Below are 11675 nucleotides of genomic sequence, written 5' to 3' on the forward strand. Positions count from 1 at the left end.
TTCTGCTTTTATTTCATTGCTATGGCTGAGCTCCTTTGGTATGTTAAAATGAAAACTGCCTTTCCTGTGGCAGTCATCATACGGTGCCTTCCTATTTTTGGATTACCAGCTCCATTTAAATTGTATGCTTTCCTGTGATGGTTGGTTTATTAACATGTAAAGCTAGTTATATTTTTGGCTATTTCTCCCTGAATAATTGCTCAATAGCGCCTTCAGCCATGTGGTTAGTGATGTTATTAGGGCTGATGTGGGCCTTGATCATCACAGTTTTGGGGTTCATGCATGGAAAACAGGAGAGAGGAAATTTTTGGAGTTGTGAAGCTCATTTTTAAATTTGGAATCCTTTTCAAAGTAATATGACATGTGACTATACTTTAAAATAATTCAAAGCAACTTTTTAAGGATCTTTATTACTTTTATGATCAACTTAAAGACACTAGAGATACGTTAGCGTAGTGTTTTTTTCAAACTGCGTCCACTGTATAAGAATCTCCTAGAGTGCTGATTACATTGCAGGTTCCTGGGGGCTCATCCCAGACCTACTGAATCCCAGGCATACAGGCATCCCAGGTGCTTCTCCTGATTTTGGCTTTTGAGACCCACTACACGCAGATATTTCAACAGCAGTACTAAAATTCTGTAATCTCTACAATGCTTCCAAACATCTGTGTTTTTTTTAGCTTTTAAAGTTGGGTGACTTCTGATTTCATTATTCAGGTTCTATTTTGAATCTAGAACAGGCCTTCGAGTAACATGATTTTGTTACAGTGTTAGAAGAAGAAACAATTGGTTTACGTTGTTTCGCTTCGAGCCACAGTTTCCAAGAACTTACTGACATTAGGTGAGGTCTTACTAGAGTTTATGACCTTCATCTGCTGTCCTGTGTCTCTTTTTCCCTGTCTAGATGCAGATCCGTCATTGATGAAATATGTTTTACATGCTTCTTAATTGCTGAGCGTTATGTTAGGCACATTTGACACTCAGATATATACACACAAAGTTGGACACATGCTGCCATCCAGAGCATCGTGTATAGCAGCCTTGATCTTTGTTTTTCTCGTGTTTCCGTGTCCTGGAGTAAGTTTAAGTTGGTTCTCAGGAAGCTCTACAGAGTTGGTGAAACAGATTCTGCCTTTTGAGAGAGGATAATAATTGACCACACTGGCAAGGACAGACATAGAAAAGAAAATGTGGAAGTGCTAAAAGAAGCCTGTCCTGGGAATTGGAAGCTCTGAGTTTCAGACATAGCTCTAACACTTAACTGAGCACCCTTGGTCAAGTCAGTTAAACTCTTGGAAATGTCTGTTTTTTAAATCTGGAAAATCAGAATAATACTACCCATTCTATACATCTCTTCTGGGTTGAGAATCAAGCAGTGTAATGTCTGTATATGCAAGCTCTTTGCTACTGCAGTACTGCGTCACTACAAACTCAGGATTCTTTGAAGCTATGTAAGCTTAGAATTGATACTCTTACATATTTATTTCATTCTTCACATTTAATTTGATCCTCAGGACAGCTCATTGAGGTAAATAGGGCAGTATTTGCTATTTCTTTGAACAGGTGACAAGACTAATGTTCAGAAAAGTTAGGTGACCTTTGAATGCCATATAGCTTCTGATAAGGAGCTGAGACTAGTACTTCTATATGATGTTTTATTTTCTTATCTGAGAACTGACTTAATGTACCCTGTTGGGGTTTATTTAGAGGTTATTGGGTGATTGCTAGACAGGAAAGTCCTACTTAGTAGTAGGAACATTTTAGATGTTTACTTTCCTCTAATCTATATACTCCTGCAGTTTTGTCCCCATAGTACTTACGGTTTATTCAAATTATAGAAAATGGAACATCTTTCGTCTTTTTCTTTTGCATTGCCATTATAATCAGTACCCTTCCTGGGGCATCCGATGTACTCAGTAAAATAAAACAATCCTCTTTCATCCCCTTTGTATTTTGTTGCTATATATATAGCTTTTGTGATTTCTCTTAGTTGGGGGCAGAAATAAAGGTTCTGCCTCTTATCTAAATTGATTTGGACCAAAGTATATGTAAAGCAAGAGCCTTATACCATTTTCTGTATTTTTCAAATACTTTCTTTAAAATTTCTTTTAGGACAAAGTAGATGCCGGCTTGCCTACAGCAATTGTAAGTATACTTTAACTTTTTAAAGGTAAGCTTTTTATTTGATTGGTGTTTCTTCGATGTATTATTACATTGCTCAAAGTGTTACATAAATTATTATGATAATAAATTCATAAGTCATTTTACGGCCAGTAATCGGGTTTAACATTCGTCCATGTTGAATGCTTTCTTTTTTCCTAGCATTTTGTTACTTTTGAGGCTTCTGTTTGAGAAGCAGATAGTGGGGTAATATTAGCCTTCTCCAGGTTTGTTTTATTTGTGGTACCACCCTGCCCAGGTAAATTTGCTGCTTCTGTGATTTGGCTCCCCTTCCACAAGGAGTGGAAGGCATCATTTGATGGAATCCCTTCGCGGTAAATAGTACATTTAACAGCTCTGGATTCCATTGCCAGGCTTGCCAACTAGAACTGTGTTGGAGTGTTGCAGAGAACTAGTGCATATCGAAAGCACGCTGGTACTATCTCGTCTTGTCTTCCTCCAGCGCCGCTTGTAGCGTTCCTTTTAGTCATTTGGTGAGGAAGTGGGTGAGTTTTGAACATTTTGGATACCTTTAGGCTCCTGTGGATAAACTAGAGAAGTGTGTTCTCACCTCTTCCCCACACCTTGTAGGAAGCTCTTGGTTGAGCAGCATAAGTGCTTCTTTGCCTGGACCCCTGATTTTTTAGTTGAAAGTTGCTTTAGAGGAAGCTGAGTGGCGTGTTATTGCCTGTAATGTTAAACATATGATATTTTGATAATGTTACTCTTAGAGTAAATTTAGAGGGATTATCAGAAATACATGTCCTAAGTTTCATTTCCCGCTTTGCCTCCTGGATGAAACTCTTCTTATTTATAATAGTTTGTATGTCATCTGGTGCCTAGAGGAAGAAGGCCAACAAATTCAACTCTGATTATTTCAAGATTCTTAATGTAATATCTTAAATGTCATCTTCCCTTTTGTTTTCAGGCAGTGTCCAGTCTGATAGCAGTGGGTACATCTCATGGATTGGCTTTAATATTTGGTAAATTTTCTAAGTGCTTTCCTGCTTTTAAATATTAAGTGTCCTTTGGGTTTTATAATGTTCTTTATTCACAGTTTATATAGTGTACTTTATTTTCTTGAACAAAACCAGAAAAACTTGAAAAGTAGCAGTCAATTTTTTGTTTTTTTTTTTTTGAGATAGAGTCTTGCTCTGTAGCCAGGCTGGAGTGTAATGGTGCGAGCTCTGACTCCCTGGTTCAAGCGATTCTCCCGCCATAGCCTCCCAAGTAGCTGGGATTACAGGTATGTGCCACCACGCCCAGCTGACTTTTTGTATTTTTAGTAGAGACAGGGTTTCACCATGTTGGCCAGGCTGGTCTGGAACTCCTGACCTCGTGATCGGCCTGCCTCAGCCTCTCAAAGTGCTGGGATTACAGGTGTGAGCCACCGCACCCAGCCTAACATTTTTATAACTAAGAGTTATTTGACTCACAGCTTTGTTTTGCTGCTTATTGCAAGTTTATTTTCTTCTTCATGAATTTATAAGCTGTCACATCTATTGACTGTCTCTGCAAACCTAGACAAAAAGAATAAAGTTGAAAGGAACCTGGGGTTATCATCCCATCTGCCTCCAATTGGTGGTGGTGGGGATTTTTGATTCTGAATCATGTTTTAATAGTGGGCATTCTAAAAGATCTTCAGGAAAACAGCTTCCCCAGGCTTTCTCAGTGATTTCAGGAACTCTCACTGACAATGAGCTCTTTTTTATTTCCATTGTAAATTGCTCTAAACTGACAATTTTTTGGCCTGAAATCACATTGCTTTCTTGCTTGAAAAGAGAACTAGTTTTATTTGTGTAGTAGAAGATAGTTGTATTTTCTCATTTTTTTTCTACCTGAGACTAAATAACTGTAGTTTCATTAAACCTTCTTTGCTTTTGAATTTGATGTATGAGTGGAATATTTTGTTCTTTTTTTTTTCAAATTTAAAAACTATTAGATTGTTGAGGCCGGGCACGGTGGCTCATGCGCTTAATCCCAGCACTTTGGGATGCCAAGACAGGTGGATCACCTGAGGTCAGGAGCACGAGACCAGTCTGGCCAACATGGTGAAATCCCGTCTCTACTGAAAAAAAAAAAAAGTACAAAAAATTAACTGGGTGTTGTGGCAGGCACCTGTAATCCCAGCTACTTGGGAGGCTGAGGCAGGAGAATTGCTTGAACCCGGGAGGCAGAGGTTGCAGTGAGTGGAGGTCGCGCCATGCACTCCAGCCTGGGTGACAGAGCGAGACACTGTCTCAAATAAATAATAAATACAAATTAAAAATTAAAAAATAATATTTTTTGGGACATCGTCTCGCTCTGTCACCAATAAATAAATAAATAAATAAAATTAAAAAATAAAAACGATTAGTTTTTTTGCGAGGGTCATTTTTAGTGTTCTTTTCTGGATATTAAGTCATTTCATCTCTTTTAAATGGAAGTTCTGATGACACTGTTTTTAGTAAGGAATCTATAGAATATTTTATAAGGATTACCTGAGAATACTTAATAGCAGAACGACAATTTGATTTCTGTGGGGCCTCGCATCCTTGTTTACTATATGAATGGATAACTAGTTATTTTCTGTTGGTTTTGAATGATTTGACTTACTGTTACAACTTTTGTATTATGACAAAAGCTTTATTTAAAATGTAATTGTAAAATGTAGACTTTTCAAAGGTAATTGATTTAAATAATAGAGTTTTATTGTTTGGGGACCAGAAGAGTAGAAACAAAATTGTAATTCTTTTGAAAGAACTTAGAATTGATTGAAAAAGACTTTTTAAAACCTCTATAGTTGATATATATTCATAGTAGAAAATTCAGAAAATATAGATGAGTGAAAAGTTGAAGATATACCAAGTCCTACCACCCAGGAATAATCCCTAACATTTTTGTATGTAACCTTTTAGTCTTTTTTCTGTACCTGTATGTGTGTATATGTACATCCTCAAATGGGATCATGTTCATTTGTAACCTGCTTTTCATTATCATGAGTATATTTTCCTGCAATTATGTATTTTGTCTGTAACATCATTTTTAATGTCTACATAGTATTCCATTAAGTCGATTCTTCCTAATTAACTTAGTCTTTTCCTACTATGAGACATTTAAATTGTTTGTAAACATACAGTAGTGTGAGGAACGTTTTTGTTACTACATCTCTGTGTACATGATTACTTTTTTAGGGCAGATATTCCTGAAAGTGGAATTGCTTGGATCAGAAGATGAACATTAAGGACTTTTGATATGTATTATCTAATGCCTCTAGAAAAGTTTTTGTCAGCCTGCTCGCCTGTCAGGTGTTCAGAATGGTGGTCTTCCTGTGGGGCATAATTAATATTAGATAAACAGAATTTTGGAAAAGAATCCTCTGGGGTCATTTAGTTCAGTCTCCTTATTTTACATCTGAGGCTGTTGAGGACCAGAGAGGTTAAGTGAGATGCACAGAGCCAGATTCAGCCAAGTTCATTGAGGAATGCTGAATCCTAGATAAGTGTATTTCTACTATTCCAAGCAATTCTGCTATCCTGAGAGAAAAGAAGGCAAATTCTAAGATAGGAAGAAAAGAATACAAGAACGAAGGTGAATGAGAATAGGTCATAATGCATGTGTTTGTCAGCAGATTGCATGTTGGCTTTTTGTTCCCACTTACCAGTACTCACTTTTCCTCACCTCTGTCTGCTTTAACACTCCTTTCTTCTCAGTGTTATGAGAATGTGTGACTGCTTATAACCAAGCCCGTGTATAGATTACTGCAAACAAATTTAAAAAATGAATACAAACAAAAACTAAAAAAGAGAACATTGTCTTTTGATACTGTCCTTTCAATTTCCTTGGGCCTGGTTTCAGATTTTTTTTGTTTTTTAAAACCCCAGCAGCTTTCTTGTAGATATGAGGAAATAATAATCTTTCATTACAGCCTCATGGAAAAGAAAGTATGCCAAAGTGAACATTTTGAGAAAGAATCATAATATTGTGGTTGTGCTTTGTGTATTAATAGTGTGGTTAATAAACTTTACTCATTACTGTTTATAGGAATCAGATGGTTGGACAATGTGTTTTAGCGAATGGATTACAATATGCTTGAAAGCCTAGGAACCAATGGCAGAGTAATAATACTATAAAGTGTCTGGAGGCCTGGGTTAGATCTCATCGCTGTTAAACATCTGTGTTGATCATAGGAGAAAGTGTAGCAGGAAGAACTATACTTGTTTAAGTATTAAATGTTCCTCTTTGAAGCAGAGGCCCGGTTCATTAAGATAGAAATCATTATAAGTTTCTTAAAGACTGATGTTTATTGCCTAGTCTTAAGTAATTATGGGCATGTAGCATTTAAAAAATGTATTGGTACTTACCTTATACAGAGTCTCAAAAGTCCAAATCTTAATAAAGATCCCCAAGTTCTCGGCTTCCCTTTTTTTGGGGTGGTTAATATGCTTTAGTAGATTATCTTTTTGAAATTGTTTTTTTTTTTAATCTCACTTAAACATGGATTTACTTACTTTGCTATAATGAGAGTATTATGCATTTTCCCCATAATGTAGCAGAACGTAATAAATGCTAGAGACATCACTTCATCATGTTTAGTATCATTCCCACAGATAACTGAAGCTTGTCACTGATATTCTTGAATTTTTTTTACCTGTCTTTTCTCTGAATTTGTGAACTGATATCTTGCTTTTCTTTCTCTCTCTTGATCTTTTCTTCATGGATTCAAAAGGAAAAGGTATAGTAAATAATTCTAGCTTGCAATGAATGGTTTCTTTTCTTTTGGCCTTTTTAATGTTGGAAGAGAATGCTACCACTCACAATCAGTGCCCTCTTATGAAATGCTTATTGAAAAAAATGTAGCTAATTGAAAAATTAGATGAGGAAATTGTGAAAAACCATACATATAAACACACCTTCAGTGTTTTAACTGAAAATATATGTGTTTTCCTTCCTCCTCTGATCTTTTGATGCAATCCCAAACTTTTTCTTTGAGTTTGTATTTGCCACTTGGAGTCCTGAAGTATCTTTTTTGGCATAAACTTTATCAATAATGGGTCATGTAAAATTTGCAGTTTTAGTTTGAGTAGAGGTAGAAGCGTAAGCACCTGTGAATCAGTCAATGTGTGCGAAATCCTAGATTTTAGCAAAACCTCCCATCTTTTACTGTTATCTTGTGAACACCTTGTTTTGTGACAGTTTTGTAAAGGAACTTATCTTTACCAAGTTCTTTTTTTAAATCATCCACTTAATGTTTGTGGAAACAACAGCTTTTTCTTTTTCACTCTTTTGCATTAGTTTATTTACTGTTTAAAAGTACAGTAATATTATAATAGCATGAACAGGCTTGGGAATGAATACAACTGACTCAGAGTAAGCATCAGCATTCTGGAAGATATCCAGCTAGCCATGAGGATTCAGTATGCCCTGGTTTCAGTCGGTAAGCCTTACAGAGGAAAGGAGAACTTGAATTCTGTGAGTTGGTTTGATGGAGGCCAGGTAAAATACTTCTGTGGTTTTTATGATCATCAATGAAAAATGTTTCCTGATTAGATCTTTTCTCCCTTGGTCCTAGAGAATATTTTAGTGTGAATAAAGGATAAGAAAAGGCCGGATGTGGTGGTTCATGCCTGTAATCTCAGCACTTTGGGAGGCCAGGGCGGGGGGATCACTTGAGGTCAGGAGTTCAAGACCAGCCTGACCAACTTGGTGAAACCCATTTCTACTCAAAATACAAAAATTAGCCGGGTGTGGTGGCGGGTGCCTGTAATCCCACCTACTTGGGAGGTTGAAGCAGGAGAATTGCTTGAACTCAGGAGGTGGAGGCTGCAGTGAGCCGAAACTGCACCATTGAACTCCAGCCTGGGTGACAGAGTGAGACTCTGTCTCAAAAAAAAAAAAAAAAGGATAAGAAAAGAGTAGTATTAAAGAATAGTGAATATTTGCCAATAATGGTAGAGCTCTACACACACAATTAAATTGGATTCCTGCGAGGATCTAGGTATTTCCTTCTTTTGATAGTCTTTGGGAACTAATGAAAACAAATTGGGGGTAAAGAAATTGAGGATTGGGCTAATTTTGCAATATGGAAAGAGTTAACGGAAATTCTTGAAATATGTTCAGATTTAGATTTTAGGTCTGTTACAGACTTTGTACATTATTTGTGACTTTTCTTTGCTATTCAGCATATTATTCTTAGGTCCAGAATATGCCAAGGAGATCTATTGTAAGCAAGGTGTATTTTGAAAGACATACTAATAAAAGATACAGATGTAATTCAGGGCAATGTCAAATAGATGTGCTGTTTGTGATATTTGGCCTTCAAGTTATCCAAAATAATTGCTAAGCTATATTATTGTCATAAACAATAATTCCTTGCATTTGTGCCATTTGAGAATTTTCTAATTTTTCATACGCAAAACTCTGTGTCAACTCAGTGAAGTTTATGAGAAAGGTGTTAGTCTCGTTTCATATTTCTTGCCAGGGTAACAGTTATTAAGACCCACTGCAATTTTTTTAAAACACAAATTTAACAGTACTAACCAAATATACTTTTATGTGAGTTTGTAAATGAAATTAGATATACTCTTAATAACTTTTTCCAACTGTAGACAAAGGAGACTTCAGAGAGTAGGGGGAGAATAGAATTTTTCCTTTTAAATTTAATGACATTGAGAGTGACCTGGAGTGGGTCTCATTTTCACCTTTCTTCTGTCCAGGTCATTTTGTTCTTTACATGTATCCATGGAATTTAAGTGTTTTGAAGAGGTTTCATGTTTATTTTAGTCAGATATCACTTCCCAGAATTGTCCAGAATTATCTGGACTACAGAATGTTTAGTTGCTCTAGCAGGAGAAACCTCTTCAATAAGACTGCTTTCTTCTTTCCACAGAAATTCTACCTTTTCTGATTTAGTCTAAATTGTGTAACATCAAGTTTGTTAACATGGTACTGTAAGGATAGAATGTATGAAGATAGCAATAAGAGCTGATAAATATGGAGTCAAAGTAGATTACGTTTGTTACACTGCCCATCACTTCTCTCACCATCACTGCTGTTTTTTTAAATGTATATATGAATGTAATGTATAAATTAGTTTGTGATGAGCACTTAATACTATTCAAGGGACACTGAATTGGCTTCTTTGTGCATTATGTTACTTGACTCATTTATTCCTCTCAGCAGCACTGTGAGACAAGGGGCATTTTCTGTATTTTACAGATGAAGATAGGGAGGCCAAGTGAACTTAAGTAACATTCCTAAAATTACCAAGACATGCTGTAGTTTTAAGGCTTGTAACTCTCCGTGGGGTAGGTATGGAATTAAAATCCAAGTATCTGGTTTCATAGTCAGGATGCCTTCTAAAGGGACATTATAGAAACAACAAATACATTGTAAAAATCAAGAAAAAAGTTGAGAATGTTTCCATTAACAGATTTATGAGGTATAAATTTAATCCCTATTTCAGGAATGGCTGAGGCTGGTAATTGACTTCCCTGTCTTGGCTAGTTGATGGTATGTGGGAACAGCAGTCAGGAAGGCACAGTCGTGTTTGGTTTTGAATCTAGAAGCTGGCTGTGCCCTTTTCCTTCCCTCGTTTCGTCCATTGCCACTCTTTTGTGTTTCCTCTTCATGGTACCCTCATTCTCTCTGTTATCATACTTCTGAGTTCTGCTCATACTTCCTGTGCCTGAAATAGTCTAAAGTGTGAGCTTTGTTAAATTAGAACGTAGTAGTGAGAGTCTTTAAGTATTGGTGAATCAGAACTCTGTGAAGTTTGGATGTCAAAGCAGAGACTACAAAGGATCTCAGCAGTGTGTTGCTTAGACATTGCTCTGTGCCTGGAAGGCAAGCAGTCCAAACTCCAGGGTGTGAAATTTCATACCAGCTTCTGTCTTTGTCGTCTTACGTTCAGTCCATCTGTTACCTATCCATGTGACTCAGGATGGAGGTACATATGGAATACTATTGCGCAACCATCATATCGTGACAGTTTGCAAAGTAAGGTGTGTGGACGAGAATCCACTAACTATACAGAGTGGCCCTGATGAAATAAGGATTGTGGAAAACATTATTTTAAGTAGGTAGTTTTGGAAGAGCAAAATAAAATGTGACGTCATATTTAGTCAGGAGAATTATAGAATAAAGGGAAGTTTTATGATTTGGATTAAATTGAAAAAATTGAGGGTGGGGACAACAGGATGTATTGAAAAATATCTGCTGTACAATTCTAGAAGTGAAGAAAGACAGTGACTTTAAAATACATTAGATCTTGTATATTTATGAGTTTTATTTCTTTTCAGTGTTTGCCTTCGAAGGCTAAATTCCAAAATGATTGAAAAAAATCGAGTATTTTCTGTGTGCTATGTAGTTACACTTACTGTTTCAGAACTCTTTTTTGGGAAGGAGGGAATTACTATTTGAGCCAGTTTATGAGCGTGGAAAAATACTCCTACAGTATTCACTCTGAATGGGCAAAAGAACTGACCTAATACTCTTCCCTAGACCTGAGAATGAATGACTGTCTGATAACTAGATTTACTCTTATAGAAGGAGGGTTGGCAAATGCGAAAGCTATTCAGATGATTGTCAGATGGCTTCTAAGCTCAAGGCATCAAGCAGGGTACTTTGGGAGTGTTAGTTCACTCATGATCTTAGCCCTCAGAGAGGTCATAGTCGAATAGGGGAAGTAACACATACCCCAAAATTCGCGTGTAGGTAATTAAGGGAGGCACAAACAGTGCTGGGGAAGTTGGGAAGACTCCAGGTTGTGGAAATAGGATGTTTTTTTTGCCTTTTTCTGAACAGTTAAATTTTGTAGGCATGCCTTCTTTTAAATTTTTAATTTCATTGTTTTCAAGCGGATATAGTAATGAACTCTAGACAAAATAAGTGTTGCCTAGGAGAAACCCTAGAGAAATTTCTTTTGATTATTAGATAACAGGATTTAATAAATATTTGAGTGCCTCCTGGAGAAATCAGAGGTGATTAAGGCAAGATCCTTTCCTTAACAAATTTAATCTAATAGATATTTGAATTGTTTGCTTTTAGCATATCAAATTTTTTTTTTTTTTTTTAAGATAGAGTCCTCTGTCACCCAGGCTGGAATGCAGTGACACGATCTCATTTCATTGCGACCTTCGCCTCCTGGGTTCAAGCGATTCTCTTGCCTCAGCCTCCCAAGTAGCTGGGATTACAGGCACCCACTACCACACCCAGCTAATTTTTTTATGTTTTTAGTGGAGACAGAGTTTCACCATGTTGGCCAGGCTGGTCTTGAACTCCTGACCTCAAGTGACCCTTTCATCTCGGCCTCCCAAAGTGCTGGGATTACAGTCTTGAGCCACATGCCCAGCCATTTTTAGCATAATTTTGATGTTTGAAATGATTTTTTGAAGTTGTTTAATTGTTTACACTGTAATTTGCACTGTTAATTTGCTTAGTAAATTTTCTTTATGGATAATATACATGTAAATTTCAGCCAAATTCCAAATTAATGTTTTTGAGTTTGAAGTTTTATAGTTATTTTTCCTTTTTTT

The 11675-nt window shown here is 36.6% G+C and overlaps 1 protein-coding gene across 5 annotated transcripts in view; it reads left to right on the top strand.

The window, feature by feature from the left end:
• VPS8 (VPS8 subunit of CORVET complex) overlaps window positions 1–11675 on the top strand; it is a 240631-nt gene that overhangs the window by 24092 nt on the left and 204864 nt on the right. For 3 of the 5 annotated variants that reach the window (XM_017538380.2, XM_017538384.2, XM_017538381.2), the window contains 3 exons: window positions 2113–2145; window positions 3089–3143; window positions 6869–6874. In XM_017538380.2, coding sequence (XP_017393869.1) covers window positions 2113–2145; window positions 3089–3143; window positions 6869–6874 — 94 coding nt within the window. The remainder of the gene's footprint in view (window positions 1–2112; window positions 2146–3088; window positions 3144–6868; window positions 6875–11675) is intronic. The other 2 variants (XM_017538382.2, XM_017538383.2) reach the window with 1 other exon arrangement.

The sequence above is a fragment of the Cebus imitator genome, unplaced genomic scaffold, assembly GCF_001604975.1.
Source record: "Cebus imitator isolate Cc_AM_T3 unplaced genomic scaffold, Cebus_imitator-1.0 Scaffold111, whole genome shotgun sequence".
Classification (NCBI taxonomy): domain Eukaryota; kingdom Metazoa; phylum Chordata; class Mammalia; order Primates; family Cebidae; genus Cebus; species Cebus imitator.